Below are 24,166 nucleotides of genomic sequence, written 5' to 3' on the forward strand. Positions count from 1 at the left end.
TTTTACAATGTTTCCTTGTAATGAGATATTACTATGCCTGCACTTCTGTCAGAATGACACATTTCCAAGCTTCAGACAGTGCCTGGAAAAGAACAAGTGTGAATCTGACAATCATATCATCACATTTTTATTCCAACTATCTGACAATGGGCAGAAGGTTGGCAAGCAATATGTTTTAATGAGTCAAAAAGCAGCCTTTCTTTCTGGAACATGTATAAACACATCTCTAGCTGTAAGCACACTGTTACATTCAGAAAGATGGCTTCCATTCACCTGCTGTGGAGGGGTTTTTCTTTCTGGAAATGAAAGATTCGGTCTGACACTCCGGAATCCTTTGGCTGCCAGTGACGAGCTGTGTGTTTCTCCATTTAGTGTGCCTTTGAAGCTGTCATTAATGTTAAATGATGTCCAAACATCTGCAGAAGACAATTAAAGAACCCCTTCAGACAGATTAAAATGACAAATGGTTCACCCGTTTGACAGTGTGGCAATCATAAGGTGGGGACTCTATAGTACCCAACATTGGCAGCTAGTGTAAACCAGAACATGAAGGAATTGGAATTATCCCATTCTCACTGAACAAGGTGGAGGAGAATAGGGACAGAGGCAAGGGAAAGCTGACCACAAGTACAAAGCTGCACCTGGCACATGGAATCCAAACAAAATGGAAAGAGAATTACAAGCTGAAGAGCAACCTTCAGTCATTTGTTCTATCATGGCTTGCACTTAGGAAGACTGAGGACACAGCAGCTTAAAGATAAACAACACATTGATCTTCTCTCACAATCCAAGAAGTGAAATCAGGTTATTCCAGGATGGCTTTGAACAGCAAGATAAAACTTCAACTTGTGACTGCTTTCAGTGGATCTTATCATTGGGCTCCTTTAATGTCAGTTTATGACTTTATCAGTAAAACTGGCAAAATAGTTTTTTTTTAATAAATGTCCTTTCTCTGGAAATATAAAGTGAACAGATTAATGAGGGAAATGCAGTGTCAAACAGAAAAGCTTCTACATATGCTTGCTGCTACATTACGTTTCTATGAAGTAACCAGAAAGACTCAAAATGAACTGCAGTCGCAGTTCCTTTTTCCCCAGAGCATGTAACCATCCTTACCTGAGTCTGGTGTCTGTGCTTCAGGACCTTTAAAAAAGATAAATAGCATAATAAGCAAGCAGTCAGCAAGACATTACATGAAGACATAATCTGGATAACTCACAGACAAAAAGAAGTTCACAGAAATATAATTATTTAACATATTCTCAAATCTATTTAACATATTCTCAAATCTATGAGGATATAAAGAAATTGGTCACAGGTCTTAACTTGTTTTGAGCTGGACGTGGTCAATTTCTTCAATGTTATTGGAGCTGCACCCATCTAGGCTAGTGGGGTGTACACCAACAGAGTCCTGACATGTGCCTTGTAAATGGTGGACAAGCATTGGGGAGACAGAAGGTGAGTTACTCCCTGAAGGATTCCTAGTTTCTGACCTGCTTTTATGATCTGCATTTATATGACTGATTCAATTCACTTTCTAGTCAATGTAAGGATGTTTGTAGTGGAGGACTTTGTAGTGGATGGTAATGGCATCAAAAGTTAAGAGGTGTTGGTTAGATTTTCTGTCATTGGAGATGACCACTAATTGATACATGTGTGGCAAGAATGTTACTTGTCACCTATAAACCTAAACCTGGATGTTGTCCAGGTCATGCACACACTCTGCTTTAGGTGTCTGATGTGTGGCAGATGGTGCAATCATCAGCGAACATCCCCACCTCTAACCACAGATGGAGGGAAGACCATTGATGAAGCAACTGAAGATGTCTGGGCTTTGGACAGGCTCCTGAGGATTTCTTGCCCTGATGTCCTGAGGCTGACATGATTTATTTTCAACAATCTTCAATTGAAAGAAAATGTTTTCTAAAGTCAAAAAGAAACAAAGGGGTAGAGATGCAGGATAGTAAAAAGGTAAATAAATATTGAAGTGCAGCAGGTTTGGTAGAATATACACAAATGAGTGCTGGGGGAATTACAATCAGAGGAAGTAGTAATGGCAAAAAGGTAAAACTTAAGTTCTTGAGCTGAATGCCCGCATTTAAAACAAGATAGATGAGTTGATGGCACAAATATAAATAAATGAATATGACTTGATAACTATTACAGCTGTCCATTATCGCCCCCATTCCTGATGAAGGGCTTTTGCCCGAAACGTTGATTTTCCTTCTCCTCGGATGCTGCCTGACCAGCTTTTCCAGCACCACTCTGATCTAAACTCTGGTTTCCAGCATCTGCAGTCCTCACTTTTGCCTAGCTATTGTCGAGACAAAGGTGCAGGGTGACCAAGCCTCAGAACTGAATATTCAAGGGTATTCAATATTCCAAGTGAATAGGCAAAAAGGAAAGGGAGCTGGGTAGCATTCTTAGCAAAAGATGAACAGTGTCATGATGAGTAGTGATCTGTGTGCAAAAGATCATGACACGAAATCCATCTGGGGTGGGGAGAAGCTAATGAATAGCAAGAGAAAAAAATCACAGGTGGGAGTGTGCTCTGTAGGCCCCCTCGGAGGTGCCTTCCTGGCGGACAAAGTATAAACTTGGAAAGAATGGAGGTTGTAAGAAGGACATACAATTATAACAAACGTCTTTAATCTACAAATTGACCGGAAAAAGCAGGTGGGCAAAAATAACTTGGAAAACAAATTAGTAGAGTGCATGCAGAGTTGTTTCTTAGAGGAACACATTTCAAAGACTACCCAGGAATAGGTCAATTTAGATACAGTAATGTGTAATCCAGTAGGATTAACAAGAGATTTCATAGTTAAGGATCTTCTAGGAATTAATGATCACAACATGATGGGAATTTCCACATTGCTGGGTAGATGTCAGTGTTGTTGTTGTACTGGAACAGTTCGGCCAGGGATATAGCAAGCTCTGGAGCGGATGTCTTCAAAACTATTGCTGGAATGTTGTCAGGGTCAATAGACGTGCAGAATCCAGTGACTCCAGCCATTTCTTGCTATCACATAGAGTGAATCAAATTGGCTGAAGATTGGCATCTATGATACTGGTGGTCACTGGAGTGGGCTGAGATGGATTTTCAGCACTTCTGGCTGAAAATGGATAAAAAGCCTTGTTTTATGCACTGATGCGATGGGGTTATTTGTGGAACATCCTGCTCCTCCTGTTAGGTGTGCAGTTGTCCTTCACTGCAGAAGGGCTGCAGAATTTGAATCTGATCTGTTGGTTGTGGCATTGCTTAGCTCAATCTATTGCATACTGCTTCTGCTGTTTAACATGCAAACTTCCCTGCTTTGTAACTTCACTAAGTTGAATTTTCACTTTCAGGTATGTCTGGTATTGCTCCTGGCATGGTCTCCTGAACTCTTCCTTGAACCAGGCTTGATGGGAATAGTACAGTTCTGCTGCTGAATGCCCCATTGCTTCATGGATGTCCATGAGTTTAAAGTTGTTAGATCTGTGTGAAGTCTATTTCATTTGCCACAGTGATAGTACTATGTTTGTCTTCACCATGATTGTGTAACTGTCACTGCTGTGAAAACTGTGATGAACATATCTGTGACAAGTAGACTGGTGAAGACAAGATCAGGTGTGTTTTTTTCCCCTTGTTAGTTTTCTCACCACTCAGATGCATGTCCAACAGCTATGTCATTTAGGATTCAATCAGCCCCATCAGTAAGAGGGTTGCAGATCCAACCTTGGTGATGGACATTGGAGTTCCCTATCCAGTGTACATTCCATGCCTTTGCCACCCCCCCAGTGCTTTCCACAACTGCTGTTCTTCACATAGGGGGTATTGATTCATTGGCCAAGGTGGAGATGGAGGGGCAGTAGATGGCAATCAGCTGGAGATTTCCTTGCAAAATGCCTCAGTCTGGCTCAAAAATAAAAGTTGCTGAAGAAACACAGCAGGTCTGGCAGCATCAGTGGAGAACTGTATTGAGGAAAGGCCACTGGGCTTGAAATGTTAACTCTGTTTTTTTTCTCCACAGACTCTGTCAGACCTACAGAGTTTCTCCAGCAATTTCTGATTTTGTTTTAGATTTCCAGCATCTTCAGTTCTTTGATTTACCTCAGTCTGGCTGTTGGAGTTGGATCTGCCAAAACAGCAGTAAGTTCTCTGAGAGATGGCAGGAAAGCCATCCATGAGGTTTCCATCCAGATTGATGGACTTAATCCGGGTTCCAGTCGGAAGGTGAGGGATCTCTCTACCTCTTGCTTGATTAAATGACCTACCACCAGCAATGATGTGGAGATACTGGTGTTGGGACTGGGGTGTACAAAGTTAAAAATCACACAACACCAGGTTATAGTCCAACAGGTTTAATTGGAAGCACTAGCTTTTGGAGCACAGCTTCTTCATTAACCACCTGATGAAGAAGCAGCACTCCGAAAGCTAGTGCTTCCAATTAAACCTGTTGGACTATAACCTGGTGTTGTGTGATTTTTAACTTTGTACCGCCAGCAAACTCACTAGAAGAGTGACACAAGATTTTGTCCAAATTCAGGAATTCAAACAGTTCACAAGTCCAAAGCATCACTATTTTCACTATAAAACATTTTGAACATAGTTTTTTTTTGTCCAGAGAAACATTATTGCATTAAAGATTGTATTTCACATTGATGTCAAAAACACTGAAAGTACAATGCTTTTCAAAGCAAATTAAATTTTCTACATTGTGTAATGGACAGTGATTTATTTAACAAAACATTTCATTATAGTTCAGTGCAACCATCCCCTGAGGATGACTATAAAATAGTTATTGTTTTAGTTAATAATTTAAAAAAACGTGAATGAGGCCTTAAAGGATGACATTAACAAATCAAAACTACAAGTCACTATAGGCCCTTAATGAAAACAATTAGCTAATAAACTATTTATTGCTATTGACAATTCATATCCACATCACTTACATCAACTACATTCTCAATCCAAAAGCAGAATCAAGTCATTAATCTGTCCAAAGCCCACAGAACACTTGGACCTTCAGAAGTTTGTAACCAAATAAATTTTTATGGTGGAATTAAGAAGTACCAGCAGTTGAATCACAAAGTCACTGATGTCTTAAAGTGAAATTCAAATGAAGTTTTTTGGGGAAAAGTGATACTGATGTGCTGGCGGGTGGGAATAGTACTTTGGAACACAGTTTCAGAAATCTATTTCCATATTTATTTCCCACCATTGTGGTTAAGTGTTGAGTCAGCTACTAAACAACATTTGAAAGATCAAGAAAGTGAACAATACCAGGGTTTTACTGATTTTGCTTTTGAATTCATTTTTTTAGAGATGTATAGAAAGATCTACTCCTGTGCTCTTCGTTATAGAGCCTTTCCTTGTCGCTGAGCCCTTTGCACCCCAGTCAGAGTAGGTGAATAGCTAAACATTTCAGACTGTTCTGTGGAATGGAGCCAAAACCATGCCCAAGTCATTATTTGTCTGTAATTTGTACTGGCTGGCACATTGGTAGATTTTAGGGACCAGACACAGTGGTAGCAGGGAAAATGGCACCAATTGTTTGATATTTTGTATTAAACACATTCTGTGATATTAGAAGTAATGAGTCCATTAATACCAAATTATATCAATGATAGCCCAGCAGGATAATTTGCAAATCTAATACATTAGAGTGGACACTTCAGCATAAAAGCTCCATTACATTTTCTTCTATTTGCTTATTTTATTGTTACCTTTCAAAATACTTCTATCATCCAATTTTCAGCCTTGCATGCTGAGCAAGCAGATGGTTTGGCAGGAGTACAGTTTCAAAGCAGCAAATATCCTCATGGACATTTCACAAATGACAATCTTTCAAATGCAAGCTTCCATTAGCACAGATCATCGCAGTTGTGTCTGATCACCTTAATGGATTATGTGCATTCCACAACATGACTCTTGGTGTAGTGGAGTGTCGGAGGCTGAGGGGTGACCTTATAGAGGTTTACAAAATTATGAGGGCTGCAAATGTGTTGCTGGTCAAAGCACAGCAGGTTAGGCAGCATCTCAGGAATAGAGAATTCGACGTTTCGAGCATAAGCCCTTCATCGAAAATTATGAGGGGCATGGATAGGGTAAATAGGCAAAGCCTTTTCCCTGGGGTCAGGGAGTCCAGAACTAGAGGGCATGGGTTTAGGGTGAGAGGGGAAAGATATAAAAGACACCTGTGGGGCAACTTTTTCACACAGAGGGTGGTACGTGTATGGAATGAGCTGCCAGAGGATATGATGGAGGCTGGTACAATTGCAACATTTAAGAGGCATTTGGATGAGTATATGAATAGGAAGGGTTTGGAGGGATATGGGCCAGGTGCTGGCGGGTGGGATTAGATTGGGTTGGGATATCTGGTTGGCATGGATGGGTTGGACCGAAGGGTCTGTTTCCATGCTGTACACCTCTATGACTCTAAGTGGAAGGCCTGAATTGAGTGCTGTCATCAATTGATCCAGCCTAACTTATATCAATTAATTCCAGACAGACAATAGATGAAATCAAGGTCTTTGAGCAAGTTTCCACAAACAATTAATGAGCTTGATGATCAGATAATCAATTTTAGTGATGATGGCTTGAAGCGAAACATGGGCCAGGAGACTAGGAGAATTCCACTACTCTTCACTAAATGGGGACTTTTTGAATCTGAGACTCACACAGGCTCTCAATTAAACATTTCCTCAGAAGACAACTCCTGAGATGGTTTGACATCCTGAAATGGAAACACAGTCCACAAGCACACATTAACATCTTCCACTATTTAACATATAGAAACATAGACAATAGGTGCAGGGGTAGGCCATTTGTGCTTTGAGCCTGCTCCAGCATTCAACAAGATCAAGGTTGGTTATCCAATTGAACATCGTGTTCCCACTTCCTCCCCATACCCTTTGATTTCTTTAGCCCTAAGAACTATATCCAATTCCAGCTTGAAAACATTCAGTGTTTTAGCCCTAACCTCTTTCTGGGATGAGAATTTCCCTGGCTCACCACGTTCAGGGTGAAGAAATTTCATTTCACTTTAGTCCTAAATGGCCTACCCAGTATCCTTAGACTATGACCCCTGGTTCTGGACTCCCTGGTCATCAGGAACATCCTTTCTGTGTTTACCCTGCGTTGTCCTGTTAGAATTTTATGGTTTCTATGAGATTACCCCATATTTTTTGAGATAAATAAGGTCCCAACAAATGCAGTCTGCCTTCATATAAACTTGTCCAATATTTCTTGTGATGGGCTTGAACTCTCCAGAAAATATTCTCGAAATACTGTGCCACTGTGGGTACATGCAATTATTTTTCACAAATGTAGCAATAATCGCTGTTCGAGTGAATAATAAGAGATGGCATGTCAACTTGGTCATACCAAAGTTAGCTGAGCTCAGAGAGAGCAGCATTCAGGAGGATAGAATAGATCCCGGAACTACAGGCTGGGGTAGAAACTACACAGCCCGGAGATAGACCATGTTCAAGGCTGCCGCTGCAAAGTACATGTTTGTGGATCCTGGACGTGAAAGAACAGGGCTTTTCAATGTTCGGCACTCACTGCCAGAACGCACATGTGAAGTAATTCCTTCAGAAAAAGTGTTTCAGTGGTGCCAGCTCCTTCAGAATTGCTGGGAATAGGAGGAGCTTTTCGAAGGAAAGATTTAACTTGGTGCCATTGTTGGCTTCTGAACATTGGAAACAGCATGAAGCAGGAGACCCATGCTGCACTCCAAGATTTGTGAAATATCTTCCATGAGTTTACTCAAGTTAGAGTTGCCAGGAATTAGAAAGTTCAGCATTCAAATTGCATTCACTGCTGGACAATTTAATTGAGTTCAACTACTTGGCTGTATGGCTAATGGAGAGAAATAAATGGGGTGGAAAATATGTCTGGGAAGTGCAGTTACTTGGATGAATTCTTCTTTGTCATTTCTGCGACATTTTCAGAGAAAATGCTGACCAAGCAGATGGAAGAAAGTGAAACAGAAATAACATTCTGGAAGTCTATAAAAACCTCCAAATATTGAAAGATAAAGGAAAGATTCCCCCAATTATAGGGAAAAGACATCATGTGGTCATATGGAAATGTAACCAAAGCTTAATCATGAAATTTACTGTCATGAAATTGTGATATCATACATTTAAACCATTCACACAGGAGCACAGCTAACAGTGCAGCAGTCTTAGTAACGAGGGTCAGTATTTTTTGGCAGCTACCCACTTTGTAATTGTGGTATATGGAGGGAGGCACAAGAAATAGCTCGTTTGAAACATTTCCTTGTCACAGTGTGGTGATCGATTTCGATCAATATTGTCAAACAAAGAGACGTAGGGGTGCAGGTGCACAGTTCCTTGAAGCTGGATTAGCAGGTAGGTAAGGTGGTGAAGAAGGCATTTGGTACACACTCTCAATAGTCAGTGCAGGAGTTGGGACATCATGTTGTGGTTGGACAAGACATTGGTGAGGCCACTTTTAGAACACTGCATTTAACTCTGGTCTCCCTGCTATAGGAATTGGAGGATTTGAGCGAGGGAAAGGCTGAATAGGTTTGGCTTTTTTCCCCTGAAGGATCGGACGCTGAGGGATGAGGATTGGAGGATTGGAGCTATAGGGAGAGGCTGGATAGTCTGGAGTTATTTTCCCTGGAGCATCAGAGGCTGAGGGGTGACTTTATAAAATCATAAGGGGCATGGATAGGGTAAATACCCAAGGTCTTTTTTTCCCAGGGGAGTCCAAAACTAGAGGGTATAGGCTAGAGGGGGCAACGTTTTCATGCAGAGGGTGGTGCATGTATGGAATGACTGCCAGAGTAAGTGATGGAGGTGAGTACAATTACATCATTTAAAAGGCAGATTTCCCTGTATCCCATGCCTTCTTATTTTTTGAATGAGCCATCAATGTGTTTTGTCACATCCTCAAACAATTCAATAAATGAATAGGAAGGGTTTAGAGAGTTATGGGCCAAATGTTGGCAAATGAGACTGGATCAGTTTAGGGTATTTGATTGGCATGAACAAGTTGGACCGAAGGGTCTGTTTCTGTGCTGTATATCTCTGTGACTCTTTTAGCCAAAACTCCCAACTAATTGCCAGCACAGCAAGGCTATAACAGCCTCTTGAACCTATAATTTATTCAGGTATATAAAATGAAACGTATCAGAACTGACAAAACTTGCTAGATGGATGGATAATTGATGTGTTGCAGAACAAATAGAAAGTATATTTCGGTGAATCAAGCCAGTACATGAGAGACTGACTACTGCAGTATGGGAAGGGAAGACTAGGGTAATGAATGCTAAGCCCGTCGGAATTTTGCAGTATAAGCATGTAAAGTGAACAAGTGATTATTCAAACCCACACATCTAATACTTCTTCTAAGCAGTCAATTGACTTTTTTGATGTAAACCTGTTGGACAGGGGTTTTGTGTTGAATCTCCTTTGGCATCATTCTGAAGTCTTGTTACACTAAACTGATCCGACATGAAACCTGATGCGCTCAATGGCTTCAGTCTACAGAGCAACCTCAGTTATCCAGACATCAATTATCTGAATTTTGGATTATCCAAGTAAGATCAAGGTCCCAATGCTTGGGTAAACGGTGTTATCCGAACACGATATTCCTCGCCCATGGCGTTGGGATAATCATGGTTACCCTTTATATTGTAATGACTATCACAACTGACATTAGAGGGCTGGAGGCATCGAGCTCATTCACAGGAGGTCTTTGGCAGCATGTGGAGAGAGTTAACATTTTGTGTCCATTATAATCTTTCACTTGAACTAGAAAATCTTCAGTCTTAAAAGCAGTTTTAAGCCAACACAGAGGCAGGTAGTGTGGGAAACAAAGAAGAGAGGGAAGGCCTGTGATAGCATGCAAAGGAGATGATGGTAGAAAGGAAAATGATAATGTCAGCAAATTCAGAAGCTGAAGGTATGAAATACCGCGTACTGTATGGGTTTTTATAATGCTAGGCAAAAGTGAGGACAGAAGATGCTGGAGATCAGAGTCTAGATTAAAGTGGTACTGGAAATGCACAGCAGGTCAGGCAGCATCCGAGGAGACCTTTTGTGGTTCAATGGAGTCTTAATTATCCTGCATTCCCATTACTCCTAATCCTTACACCTATCTCTTTAGCCATCTGTTTTTCTCCAGGGATGCTGCTTGCCATGCTGTGTGTCACTTGTAACTTCTGTTTTGATTTCAGATTTCCAGAACCTGCATTTTTGTACTTGGCTTTAAATACTGTGAAGGAAGTTGTACGTATGATGCTCGTTCCAGAGATTTCTCTGACTAGTTTTAGAAACAAAACAAAGGCTCAGAGACACTTGTCATTTCCAAACGAAGCCCAGGTTATTGAATTCTCTGTGAAGACAGTCATTTGTAAACACCTGAAAGTGAAGAAGAATTTCTGCTGCCAAGATGTCCAATGTGTAGGGAGGAATTGAACTGCATGAAGCCTTTGCGATTCAGCTTTGAAAAATCCCACACATTACTCCATTTCCAATGCAATTTAGACTGTTTCTCTGCAGAATATTGTTCTGGTTTCTTTGTGAATTTGCTGATGCTGTCCCTCCTGCATTTTCTTGCTGTGTAATTATTCTTACATTAAGATTCACCTCATTGTGTCATCAATTTACGAACAATAAAGATTTGCGAATGTAACCTTTGATGATATGTGCCTTTAAGAGGGAGGTGTCTATCATGTTTCTCTCAAAAGGGGGGTGTTGTCAAATTGGTGCTGAGGTAATTGCTCCATGGAAAGCAGAGTAATTAGCTTTGGGTTTTCTTTAAAAGGACACAAATGAAGTATGAGTCTGGAGTCAGACCAGGGTTTTGGGTTTTGTGCTCAGTTGCTGAAGTTCAGTTTTGAGGTTGAAGCTGCTAGATACAGCTCTCTCTCTGCTGCTGTTGCTGCAAAAAACCTGAGTTGTCTCTCTGCTGCTGTACTGGAGGAGATAGCAAGTAAGAGAAATCTGTTGTGTAGCATGTACCTTTACCAAGGGTAGGATTATGGAATGCTGTTATATTGGAACAATTGATAAGTAATAGTTAAATAATATTTTATTTTGTTAAGTATTTTGATGGAGTTAAAGTTATGCCGAATCTTCTTTTTTTTGTTTGCGTTTCAACTGGTGTAAGAATTCAGTGTGTTTTGCTTAAAGCTTAGTAATTTAACCAATCGCATCACACCTGGAACACGGTGCTTTACACATCCTTTAAATAAGATAAAAGTAGGGTCTAAGCTATCTCCTTGATATGTTTTAAGAGTGTTTCGTCTGGTCCATAACAATTCTCATGAAAACAGTGCTTCTCGGTTACTACCATGTGTTTATTGTAGATTGAGTAGAACAGTTCACAGCCCCAACTTCATTCTTCAGTTTACTTTGCTTTCAGGTGGATTTGACTAAAGTGATAGTTTAGATGTTTTAATACAGTTTCTTAGTGGAAGAATGGCTATTCCTCACCATTTAAAATGTAACTCCTGGCTTAAGAAGGTGTTAGGTGAGATGGTGATTCCATTTCAAGTGTTCCACATTTTATTCCAACCAGGTGAGAGGGGGTGAACTCGTTCACTTCATCTCCGAGTTCTGACAAGACTTGTATTATATCCTGTTTCTTTCTCCATGTTGCTAGATCTGCTGAATTTGTCCAGCATTTTCTGTGTTTGTTTCTGATTTTCAGCATCCATGGTATTTTGCCATTTTTAAATTCTTGTTTGAAGAAGGCTTTACCTCTCTCTGTCCAATTACAAATGCAGTTAAGGGAGGCAATAGCCTAATGGTATTATCACTGAATTGTTAATCCAGAGACCCAAATATTGATTTGGGGAACTGTTTGAATCCTGCCATGGTAGATAATGGAACTTGAATTCAATATAAAGAAAATCTGGAATTAAGAGTCTAATGATGACCATAAATCCACTGTTGATTGTGGGCAAAACCCATCTGGTTCACGAATGTCCTTTAGGGAAGGAAGCTGCCATCCTTATCTGGTCTGGCCTACTTGTAACTCCTGACCCACAATAATGTGGTTGACTCTTAACTGCCCTCTGGGCAATAAATGCTGTCTTGTCAGCAATGGCCTCATCCTGTTAATGAATAAAGAAAGAAAGTCTTATCTTCTCTGTTGGTCCCTTGCACATGAGGATGACTCTCTTCCACTCTCAGGGTGAGTCTGTAGGGGGGTTGTACAGACCGATTGTAGCTTTCACAGACTCTGCCACACTTGGGCACAAGGTAGTTGTGGGAAGGGGTGGGTGGGGTATTGGTGGAGCAGTGCACTCCTTTCGCTGTTTTCACCTGGCTTCCGCTTTTTCTCTGCAGCAAATCTCGGGGTGTTTGACACCTTCCCAGATACTCCTCCTCCACCTTGGACGGTCCTGGGTCAGTGATTCCCAGGTGTCTGTGGGAATGCCACACTTCGCCAGTGAGGCCTTCAGGGTATCACTGAAGCTCTTCCTCTGTCCACCTGGGACTTGCTGTGGTCAACAAGGAGTCAATTGGCAAGGTCTTACTGAGTCAAAGAAAGAGAAAATTTTTAACTACTAAACCTGAGTAAAATAGTAAAAACATGATGTCAAGTATACAGCCTTTGTACAGTCACTTGTACACACACCCATTGAAAAATAAAAGGGGAATAGTATCCAATGTGAAGGAAGATAAAGGAATATACAATTTAGAGTTGTTTTGTTTGCCTTTGAGGCATAAGGTTTAAATCTGTGATCAATGGTGATGAACTGGTGTCTTGCATGCAGTCAGTCACATTGAATGTTCAGGTTATTGAAAATTCTTGGTTCATTGATTTTATTCTTTTCTCTGTAAATGTTTCTGTGGGAACAAGGTGCCATCCTCTTCAGTTAATAAAATTGGAAATACAGATTCTTTCAATTACCTGCAAACATGCCTCAGAACATCCATTGAAATAGTGTTTCCTCTATATTTCCAAAACATTCTTTGGCTGGGTCTGTCTGTGAAACCTTTGCATTTGTTAATATGTTCCTGACACTATGATATGTTTCATTGGATGTAAATTTGGTTGGGGGTTAGTAGGTAGTTCGTGGTTATCTGGCCCATAATGCAGACAAATCATTTTGAATTTTCAATGGCCTACATATATTACAGGCAGTGGAACATTGCAGTACACTTTCTGGCATTACTTTCTTGTAAATCAAACTTTCATTAATAAGATAGCATGGTTCCAAGCTCCATATTGAAACCCATATGTTTCCAAAGGTAAGCTACATCCTTGACCCAAGTTATAATGTTCTACTACTATCACATCCTCAATTCTCAAATTGTCAGCTACTTCCATTTCCAACTGTAAGTGACATTAATGTCACTCTGTGAGAATTCCTGAAATACAGATGTCTGTAAGTAAACATATTTCTGATCTCAGCACAGCGACAGAGAATTCCTGATCCAGTAGAACTGTACAAGCGTGGTCCAGACATAAAACCTTTCCTAATTACTCGTTTTCAATGCTCAGCATGCTGTTTCTTTTGTGAAGCCTTTGCTCCCAATCCCTTGTATATTGTCAAAGCCTACATTTTGTTTAGAGTTGTTAAAGTACCTCAGTAGATTCAGTTGCCCCTTTGGTGTTTTAATTAAAAGTATTCTACAATCATTTTTCTCTTTATAAACTTTTATTGCTCTTCTGATCCAAGCATACAATAAATTGAAAAATAGTTCAGGGTGTCTTAGAATTTAGCCACACTCAACCAAGTTGCCTAAGACAACAAAGCAGCTAGCTACTCGAGCGGCGGATTTATCCTGTGAGTTTTGCATTAAGGCTCGATTGTAATTTGTTTTGATGTGAAGAAGCACTCAACTAAGTTCAATATTATCCACTACTGGGTCTGTTGATTCTGTTCAGAAGAACATTGGGTTGAATCAATTTCAGATTTGGAGGACATTTTCCTTATTTAAAATAAAGTATATGGTTGTTAAAAGGCAGAATATCCGTTTGTGCATGTACATTTTTGTACCATGTCCAGATTGCTAAATCAGTCAAATGTATCCCTGGCCACTACATTACATAATTATTGGGATCATCAACCAGCCTTGAAACACTAATGTTTTTAGAATTACTATACTTAAGTGTATAAACGAGGTGATGAAAGCACACAGGAGAAAAGTTTGAGTGTAAATCTTGTGCAAGGTTTACCAATGTACCCGTGGGGCAGGCAAACGCACAAGTCTTCTGCTCGCTGCTAATTTTATTGGGCCCAGTAGGTGGTGGTGTGGGCCTGAAAATCTTGGAATACGTTCAAAGTGCTGTCCACATAAACATCTCCAGAGACCAAGATCTGGACCATGCAACAGAGGGCCTGGCTGGAGAGACTGGATTGGTTAGGATTATATTCACTGGAGTTTAGAAGAATTAGGGTGGGGGGTTTCAGAAAGCTATAAAATTCAAACAAAACTAGAGACAGGAAACACAGGAAGAATGTTCCTAATGACCAGTGAGTCAAAGGATGAAGAGTAGATCAGTGAAGATGGAGATGAGGAGGAATTTCTTTACCCAGAGAGTGGTGAGCTTGAAGAATTCTCTGTCACAGGAAACTATTGAGCCAAAACATTGTATGCTTTCGAGAAGAAGATTAATATAGTTCTTAGAGCTAAAGGAATCAATGTGTAAGGGAAGAAAGGAGAAACAAGGTATTAAGCTGGATGGTCAGCTATGATTATTCTGAATAGCGATGCAAAAGTTAAAAATATATTCCTACTCCGATATTCTATGTTTCTATGACATTAACAGGCTTCCTGAAAATGTTCCACCCACTCCACCTCCTTTTAGGCCCAAGTGCACCGAAGTTAGGGGAGGCCTAGACTCTATGAGACTTTTTCCAAAAGATCCAACATGCATGAGGCAACAAAACAGATTGATCACCCACCAGAGATAGCCCTATTGGGAGTTACAGAGTCAGGCTGCTCTATGACAAAGAAAACTCTACTCGGGCAGATTCCGACAGCACATACTTCCAAGTGCTGAGGTCCATCCTCAACATAGTAAAACTATTGTCCAAGGGGATCTGCTCTCTCATTAGAGAGAAATGACTGATGGCTAGTCTAACATGAGGGTCACCACACATACCTCAAGCGAGGGGCAAGATTGAGAAGGCAGGCTTGTCATGGTAACCTCAGCCAGTAAGGGAACTGAACCCATGCTACTGGCATCAGTCTGCCATCCAGCCAACTGAGCTAACCAACTGCAGACTCTAAAAGTATATTAGTGATCCCACGCCTGTAATTTGGAAAGGGGTTTATGTAACCTCTATGCGCCAGCTACAATGCTCAGGGCTGCTCTTCCTTAGATGGAGTGAGCTGTCCGGAGAATTAATTTACGTCGTCAACTTATATTTTAAGGGTTCGCATTCTGACACTTTGCAAATCCAAAAAAGATTTAAATGAAATCACCCAACACTTTAAACGATAGAATTCTGGAGACGGGAAGAGACAGAGGAATAAATCCCACTTCTCATCCTTGCAGTTGACAACATTATAGGAAGAGTCAAATATATCATATTTTTACAAACCAAGCAGGAGCACTCAAGCATTTTCGTTACAGCGTAAGTGTTAATGTTAATACCTGCAACCAGCAACAAGTTGGGTGAGCTTTGCACTCTCTTCACGGAGGCTAATTTAACGGATGTAGCAGCACGTTTGCGAGCATAGCCACCGCTGTCTGAAAATACAGAACCACACAGATGCAGAGGATGCATATCAGGCAAAGCAAATTGTGAGTAATCAGGCACAACGTTCAGTAGGAGAACATCTCAACTCAACTCTCAGCCAAACCAAGCATATTATTCACACATGCAAGGAAGCTGTCAGCTTTTAATACTGTCTTTTATTTTTAAGTACGCAAAAATAAACAGCAATGCATATTTCAGAGAAGCAGACTTTCTTCAATTCCTGATGTTAGACATGCCATCATTTTAAAACCAGCAGGTATGAGGAAAACCTGGGTGCATGCAAAGCACATGGGATGGCTGAGTGAAGGGGAGAAAGGGGAGCTAGGATAGGTGCATGAGGTCAGTATTCCCCGAAAATGACCAGAACTTGAGCCCTCAGGACGGGTTGATGGCATGTTGCAGTAAACTGCTCAGATCCATGATCTGCTCTCAGCTGAGCTCCGCCGTGCTACTGTCACAGTGAGCTCCCAGCCTGGATTTTAAAGCCTCCTTGGGAGAGCTAAGGGGGAAATCATCAGAGAGCCTGTAGCTGCTGACAGAGTGACAATGCACATCGGCTACACGACCTGGCGAGGGATTAAAAAGCTCAATCTGAGAAAATCATAGCACTATAACCAAGATATCTATTTAGGAAATTCCAGATGTAAATTAATTAATACGCTCATTATGATGATCTTGGTAGAGACCTGCAAAGCAGTTATTTAGTTTAGAATCTGAAAACCAGATGTATCAAAGAATTAAGCCATGTCGTTCACTGTTCACATCAAAACATTTCTATGATATAAAAAGCAAAGAACATGCAAACCAAAAATATTAAGAAGCCACAATATTAAAGATATTAAAAGCTCAATGAATCAGATGTTTATACTTTAAACCAAACTCCTATTCAAATGGCCTAGGAGAAGAAGAATGTAAATAAAGATCCGAGATCAACAAGATAAACAAATGCAGGAAACTCCTCCCTGTCCCCATTACTGAATCAGGAGAATGTGACATTTTCGGAGTCATTTTGACTATGGAACTCACTTTGCCCAGCAATTTGAGATAGAACTTGGGAAGTAGTGTGTGCTTGGAAGGAACAGGTTAATTTAGAACTATGATGATCTTGGTAGAGGCAAAGTGATCATTTAGTTTAGAATCTGAAAACCAAAGTATTTATCAAAGAATTAAGCCATGTAGTTCACTGTTCACATCAGAAAATGGCTAGGGGGATGAGTCAGGGGGAATGTAGGGAATAGGTCTGGGTGGGTTACTCTTCCGAAGGTCAGTGTGGGCCAAATTGGGCTTTTCCACACTGTATGGATTCTATGGTCTGCTTAACAGAATTGAGCAGACATTTGAATTTTAAGATTTTTAAATGAAGTTCAACCACTATAAAAGTCACACAGCACTGCTGCCAATTACAATTCTAACAATTTGGTCCTTTCAGAGCTGATATGGAGGACATAGGGATACCATAGGCATTGATGATTGAAGTTCTGATTGCGAAAGCAAGTACACAATAGATCAGCAGAAATATGAAATAAGTATACAGCTCCGTTAATGAAATTTGTGAGATCGGGAGGAAAGCCTAGACATGTTTGAGTAGCCAAAAAAAAAATCAGCTTTAATTAAGTTCGTTGCTTTAATCACTTCAGATGCAGGCTGGAGGAAAGGGATATCACATCAGCAGGTTTAAGGAATTTGCTGCTTTCGATAGAGAAGATGCTGTTACATTGGATCCTGCAGACCAACAAGATCGAAAGATGCTCATCCCAAACCTACATTTGGAAACGTTCACGTTTTGTTTTAAAAGTACAGTCACAAAACATGGAAGTCACCTTCCCTCTGCAAATTTGCTGTCACATTGCAAGGTCCTCAAATTGTTGAATATGCATATCTCCCAGTGGACCCTTGTTAGCTCCATCAACATTTATGCACTAATTCAAGTTACCTCTTCCCTTTCAGGTGACAGTAGCAACGTGGTAGGATTTGCATTCAATCCATCAAAAGTGAGTTTAGAAAAAAAGCTTCATTTAAAATAACACAGCTGCAGAATGTATTTGTACAAATAGTTATTTCAGTCATGAAATTTAGAATCAAATTATACAAATACCTGAGATAAAAAATATTAAAGAATAAGGAGAAATGGTATTACAATACATAGGCCTCACGTGGAGTTGGCACAATAGGGCCAAACAGCTCATTCTATGTTGATGTATTTTCTTTGTTCTTTCAATCGATGTGTATGCTACTGGCAAAGCCAGTTTTTGTTGAACATCCCTCAAATTGCACATGAATTTGAGTGGCTTACTAAGCAATCAGAGAGGATCATCAAGATGCAGCTACCTTGTTGTTGGTCTAGGGTCATGGACAGGGCTTCAAGTCGGGGCTGGAGGGTCAGTACATAGGCAAGGAAAGTTGTGGGAAATATCAAAGGGGGATGAGGGCTCTGCAGAGTTCATTAAAATTTGTAGAACAAATAATAAGATGGGGAATGATAAGGCTCAGGAATCTAACTTCAGGCATAGCAGGTAAAAGGACAGTTATGAGAAAAGGGGTAATCAATATAGCACTGAGGGTGTTGTACTTAAATGCACACAGTATGCAAAACAAGGTAAATGAACTTGTACAGCAGATTGAAATTCGCAGGTACGATGTTGTAGGCATCACAGAGATATGGCTGCAAGGGGAACAGGGCTGAGAGTGGTGGTTAGCACTGCTGCCTCACAGCACCAGGTACCCGGGTTCGATTCCAACCTCGGTAACTGTTTGTGTGGAGTTTGCAATGTTATCCCCATGTCGAGGTGTGTTTCTGCCAGGTGCTCCAGTTTCCTCCCAAAAATATGTAGGTTACATGAATCGGCCATGCCTAAGTTGTCCATTGTATCCTGTGCAAGCTAGATGGATTAGCTATGGGAAATGTTGAGTTATGGCAATAGGATGGGGGCTTGGCTTTGGTGGGGTGCTAGGTAAAACTCAGATGCTGCCTGAACTGCTGTGCTGTTCCAACACCACTAATCCAGAATGTGGTGGGATGCTGTTTGGAGGGTCGGTGCTGATTCGATGGGCTGAACAGCTTCTTTCCGCACTGTAGGGCTTTTAAATATTCGAGGATTCACAGCTTCTCAAAAGGATGGCCGGGGGGGGGGGGGGGGGGGTGGAGTTGCCTTGTAAGTAAGACATGAAATTAAATCGCTTGCAAGCAGCAATATTGAGTCAGAAGGCATAGAATTGGTCAAGTTGAGGAATTGCAAAGGGAGAAAAGACCATGTTGGGAGTTATGTATAGGCCCCCTAGCAGTAGTCAGAATGTGGGGAAGAAAATAAATCAGGAGATGGAACAAGCACTTAAGGAAGGTACTATGACAATAATCATGATGGACTTCAATATAAACGTGGATTGGGAAAATCAGCAAGAACAGGATTTTGTGGATCATCTATCAGACTTTCTTTGGAATGGTCTGAGGTAGAGCCTACCAAGAAACAGGCACTTCTGGACTTGGTGATTTGTAATGAGGCAGACCGGATTAGGGAGATTAAGGTAAAGGAATTGGATGAGGGAGACCAGAATATGATAGAATTCACCCTGCAGTTCAGGAGGAAAAGCAGTAGAGTAAAGATAACTGCAAAGACATGAGGGAAGAGCTGGCCAGAGGTGACTGCAACAAGAACCTATCAGTGAAGATGGTGAAGCCGCAATGGCAGGCTTTTCTGGGGATAAGTTGGGAGGCACAGCAGATATTCATCCCAAGGAAGAAGAAACATACTAAGGGGAGGATGAGGCAACCATGGTTGTCAAGGGAAGTCAGGGACAACATAAAAGCAAAAGAATGGTGATGATTAGTCAGAAGCCAGATGATTGGTCAGTCTTTAAAAACCAGCAGGAGATATCTGAAAAAGTAATAGGAGGGGAGAGGATGAAATATGAGGGTCAGCTAGCTAGCAACATAAAAGAAGATTGTAAGAATTTTAAATACATTAAAGGTGAGAGAGACACAAGAGTTGACATTGGACCCCTGGAAAATGAAACTAGAGAAGTAGAAATGGGGAACAAGAAAGTGGTGTATAAACTGAATAGCTACTTTACAATAGTTTTCAAACTGAAAGATACAAGTAACATACCAGAACTTCAAGAAAAGCTGGGGCAGAGATGTAAGTAGTGGCCATCACTAAGGAGAAGGTGCTGGAGAATGTGAAAGATATGAAGGCTGATAAACCAGCTGGCTGGATGGACTATACCCAGGATTCTGATGGAGGTAGCGGAGACAATTGTAGAGGCATGGGTGGTGTTCTTTCAGGAAACACTGGAGTCAGGAATGGTCTCAGAGGATGGGAAAATGGCTAATGTAACACCCCTCTTTAAGAAGGGAGGGCGGCAGTGGTTGGAAAATTATAGGCCGGTCAGCTTATAGGCCATTATGAGGCAAAAGTGTGGACTGTGGATTCTGGAAATCAACGTCTAGATTAATGTGGTGCTGGACAAGCAGAGCAGGTCAGGCAGCATCCGAGGAGCAGGAAAATCGACATTTTGGCAAAAGCCCTTTATGAAGAAGAGCTCATTCCTGAGGAAGGGCTTTTGCCCGAAACATTGATTTTCCTGCTCCTCGGATGCTGCCTGACCTGCTGTGCTTTTCCAGCAGCATTCTAATCTAGACCCTCATTATTAGCTATGAGACTGGAAGTGCATGGTAAAATAGGGCTGAGTCAGCATGACTTCATCTAGGTGAGGCCTAACAAATTTGTTAGAATTTTTTGAGGCGGTAATGAGAAAGTTAGAGAAAGGAGAGCCAATGGATGTGATCTATTTGGATTTCCAGAAGGCCTTTGACAAGGCCCCATGGTGGAAGGGGAGTTGATAAGAATGATGGTATTAGGGACAAGGTACTGCCATGAATAGAATATTAGCTGACTGGCAGAAGGCACAGAGCAGGGATAAAGGGATCCTTTTCAGAATGGCAGGAGGTGACTTATGGAGTTCTGCTGGGTTCATGTTGGGACAACAACTATTCACGTTATACATTAACAATCTGGACGAGGAACTAAGGGCATTGTTGCTGTGTTGGCAAATGACACAAAGATAGGTGGAGGGACAGGTAATGTTGAGGAAGTGGGGATGCTGCAGGGGAGAGTGGACAAAAAACTGGCAGATGGAATACAATGTGGGAAAGTGTGAGGTTATGCAGTTTGGTATGAAGAATAGAATCATAGTCTATTTTCTGGTAAGACTATAGTAACTTGAGTTTATTTTCTAAATATAGAATGGCTTCAAAAATGTGAAGCACAAAGGGATATAGGAGTCCTAGTTCACAATTCCCTTAAGGTTAATATGCAGGTTCAGTTGGCTGTTAGAAAGACAAACACAACATTAGCATTCATTTGAAGAGGGCTAAAATACCAGAGCAGGGATATACTGCTAATGCTGGCCAAGGCTCTGGTCAGACTGCATTTGGAATATTGTAAACAGTTCTGAGCCCCAAATGTAAGAAAGGATGAGCTGGCATTGGAGAGGGTCCAGATGAGGTTTACAAGAGTGAATCAAGGAATGAAAAACTCATCGTATGAGAAGCAGTTGAGGACACTGAGTCTGTACTTGATGGAGGATAGAAGGTGAGGGTGGATCTCATTGAAACTTCCTAAATTACTGAGAGGCCTGGATGGGGTGGATAAGGAGAAAATGTCAGGGAGAATAGAACCCAAGGGCAGAACCTCAGAGTGAAGGGACAACCCTTGAGAGCTGAAATAAAGAGGAATTTCTTCAGCTAGCGTGTGATTAATTTGTGGAACTCACTGCCGCAGAGGGCTGTGGAGGCCAAATCATTGAGTGTATTTAAGACAGAGATAGATAGGTTCTTGATTGGTAAAGGGATCAAGAGTTACAGGGAGAAAACAGGAGAATGTAGTTGCAAAACATATCAGCCATAATTAAATGAAGCTGATTTGATCATACAAATGGCTTAATTCTTCTCCTTTTGTCTTACAATAAACTATTAGAATTGCCAGGAAATCCAACTTTTTCTTGAATAGAGTCCTTGGTTAGTATTAGTACATGCATTGCATTTCTATACAAATGCTGTTTCAAATAACAATCATTTTTTCAGTATAAGAACCAGCTGAACTTTTCTCAACTATTTCTTCAATTATCTATAATCCATTTTAATCTCAGTGAGCATCATGACTAAACCATTTATTTCATGCAGAGTACAGCATTAACAAGGTACAAGAGCACAAAAGCCTTCGGTAACGTTTTGTGAAAGAAGCTCTTTGAAACAGTTGCAAATATTTTTATAGTTATGCTACATTAATCATCACAATTTATAAAACTTTCCACTCACTGCTATTTCTTATTAATCATTAGTAACCAAGCTGCAAGTGTGCACAGTAATATGTTTTCTTAAATGTCTCCAGAAGGTATCGCTAAAGTAATTATAGCAAAATGGGAGAAAATTACAAGAAAATGGAAACTTACAGTTCATTCTAGGATAAGATTGTTTATTAACTTATCAATAATAAATATTAACTGTTTTCCGATGTCATAACAGGCTGCAGCGAGCAGTCCAGAGGTAAAAGAAACTAACAGTTTTAAACTTTGTTCAGCACATGTTCCTGGCATAAGCCCTTCTTCAGGAATTCCTGAAGGGCTTATGCCCGAAACGTCGATTCTCCTGCTCCTTTGATGCTGCCTGACCTGCTGCGCTTTTCCAGCAACATGTTTTTCAGCTCTGATCGCCAGCATCTGCAGTCCTCACTTTCTCCTCAGCACATGTTCCTCCCAAACATTTGCTTGAGGGTGAGCTTAGTTAGGCGACGTTGTTTTAGTTCTGAATTCTGTACATGTTCATAAATACATTTGAATTACTGGCATTTTAAATAAATCAAAGTCAAGAAAACATTCAAATTCTCTGAAGCTCTTAATTTTTAAAATACTTTGAAGCAAAATTTTATTTCTTAAAAAAGAAATAGTTAGCAGCCTATTTATCACATTAAATTTCTTTTACAAATTTCAACTACATACATTCAGTCCCTAGGGTTCTCTTCGGGTAGTCAAAAACAATATAGAGTTATTAAATTGCTTCACTTCAGTGTTGTAGTTGCATTCTTCCACAATGTTGCATTGAACTCAGGATGAATAAAGGAAACAAAGTTTCTCACAGAGAGTCTTAACCAAAGGACTATCACTTGAAATTAAAAAGTCAAACGGCTGCAGAGAAACCAGGCAAAACAATATTTGACTCAGTTTACAAGAACCGTTTGGTCATTTGTTTTTACCCATTTAAAGATTAATAACTGAGGAAAAACATCCTTAAAAATCAGTTACACATTATTGCAAAATAACATAGCTGTAAAATATTTGACTCACTAGGAATCCAGTAAATGGATTGGAGCATGTGTAAGGACATGTAATAGCTACTTTGTCACATTATGGCAAAAGAGGAAATGTTACTGGATGGAAATGGGTTAAGAAGGTGCAGACAAATGTAGAGGTTTGCTGCCATTCTAAGCCTCTAGCTTTCACTTATCCTATTTTCCAAGGAACATGGCCCTGTGCATTTGAAAGGGATGCTCAGTGGGAAGGAAGATTGCAATGGTCTAGCCTGTGGACATGGGTATGAATTAATCATTACCACACAATACTTCAGACAGGGAAGTCAGTTTTCCCTCTGGCCAGCTTGTTTCACATCCACAAAAAAACCCAGGAGACTGAAAACAAAAAGTGATCTTTGAGAAAGCTTAAATATAAAGATTAAAAACAGTGCTGCAAGATAACATTAAAAAAGTCACAATTCGATTTTGAACTCAGCAGATAGAATTCTTCTCCAAGGGGGGCTTTGAAAGTCTGAAACAGTTTCAGCTTTGAATTACATTTTAAAATGGCCTAAAATCTGCAGTGCTTGGAATCAAAATTCAATACTGAATTATTACCCAATTATTACAGGAAAGAAATAGATTTTTTTTGGCCACAAAAGAATGCTTACATGGATGTGGATAATCAGTCACTGAATTCATTTTTTTTCTTTTAGTCATCTAGGGTGATTGGTAGAAAAACTCACCACCGTCCGTAATCTCCTCACAATGTTCCCAGCAATAAGCACAATTATCAAGCTTGAGGATACATACTCCCTTCCAACCGGTCTACTGGGCTTTAGAAGGTCAAATTACATTAAATACTTTAAGTATTGCTGTAGATTATTATTCGGTTGACAAACTCATCATAAGGACACTTTCAAATATGGTTGGATTTTATATTGGTGGGATTGTGAGCTTGGAGGCACTGAACCGTATGAAGTTTGGGACCTCAGATTGGCAATACATTTGATTAAAACCTTCATTATTATCTTAGGAATTTAATGTCAATGTGAAGCATTTTAGCTTTTGTACTGATACTACATTCGTGCAATAAATGAAGTACGAAACTCCAAAGCAAAGCAGAACAGAACTCTCACCTCCATAGGATTTACCCTGGTGCCAGACCAGACCCCACTTTGAGATTTAAGCTGTATA

General features: G+C 40.4%; 1 protein-coding gene across 1 annotated transcript in view; it reads right to left on the reverse strand.

Moving 5' to 3' along the window:
* Positions 1-24,166, reverse strand: part of LOC132822257 (sorbin and SH3 domain-containing protein 2-like) — a 306,243-nt gene that overhangs the window by 164,808 nt on the left and 117,269 nt on the right. Inside the window, exons 3-5 of the mRNA XM_060835395.1 lie at positions 15,581-15,676; positions 1,117-1,143; positions 274-416 (exon numbers count right to left, since the gene is read on the reverse strand). Coding sequence (XP_060691378.1) covers positions 274-416; positions 1,117-1,143; positions 15,581-15,676 — 266 coding nt within the window. The remainder of the gene's footprint in view (positions 1-273; positions 417-1,116; positions 1,144-15,580; positions 15,677-24,166) is intronic.

The sequence above is a fragment of the Hemiscyllium ocellatum genome, chromosome 2, assembly GCF_020745735.1.
Source record: "Hemiscyllium ocellatum isolate sHemOce1 chromosome 2, sHemOce1.pat.X.cur, whole genome shotgun sequence".
Classification (NCBI taxonomy): Eukaryota; Metazoa; Chordata; class Chondrichthyes; order Orectolobiformes; family Hemiscylliidae; genus Hemiscyllium; species Hemiscyllium ocellatum.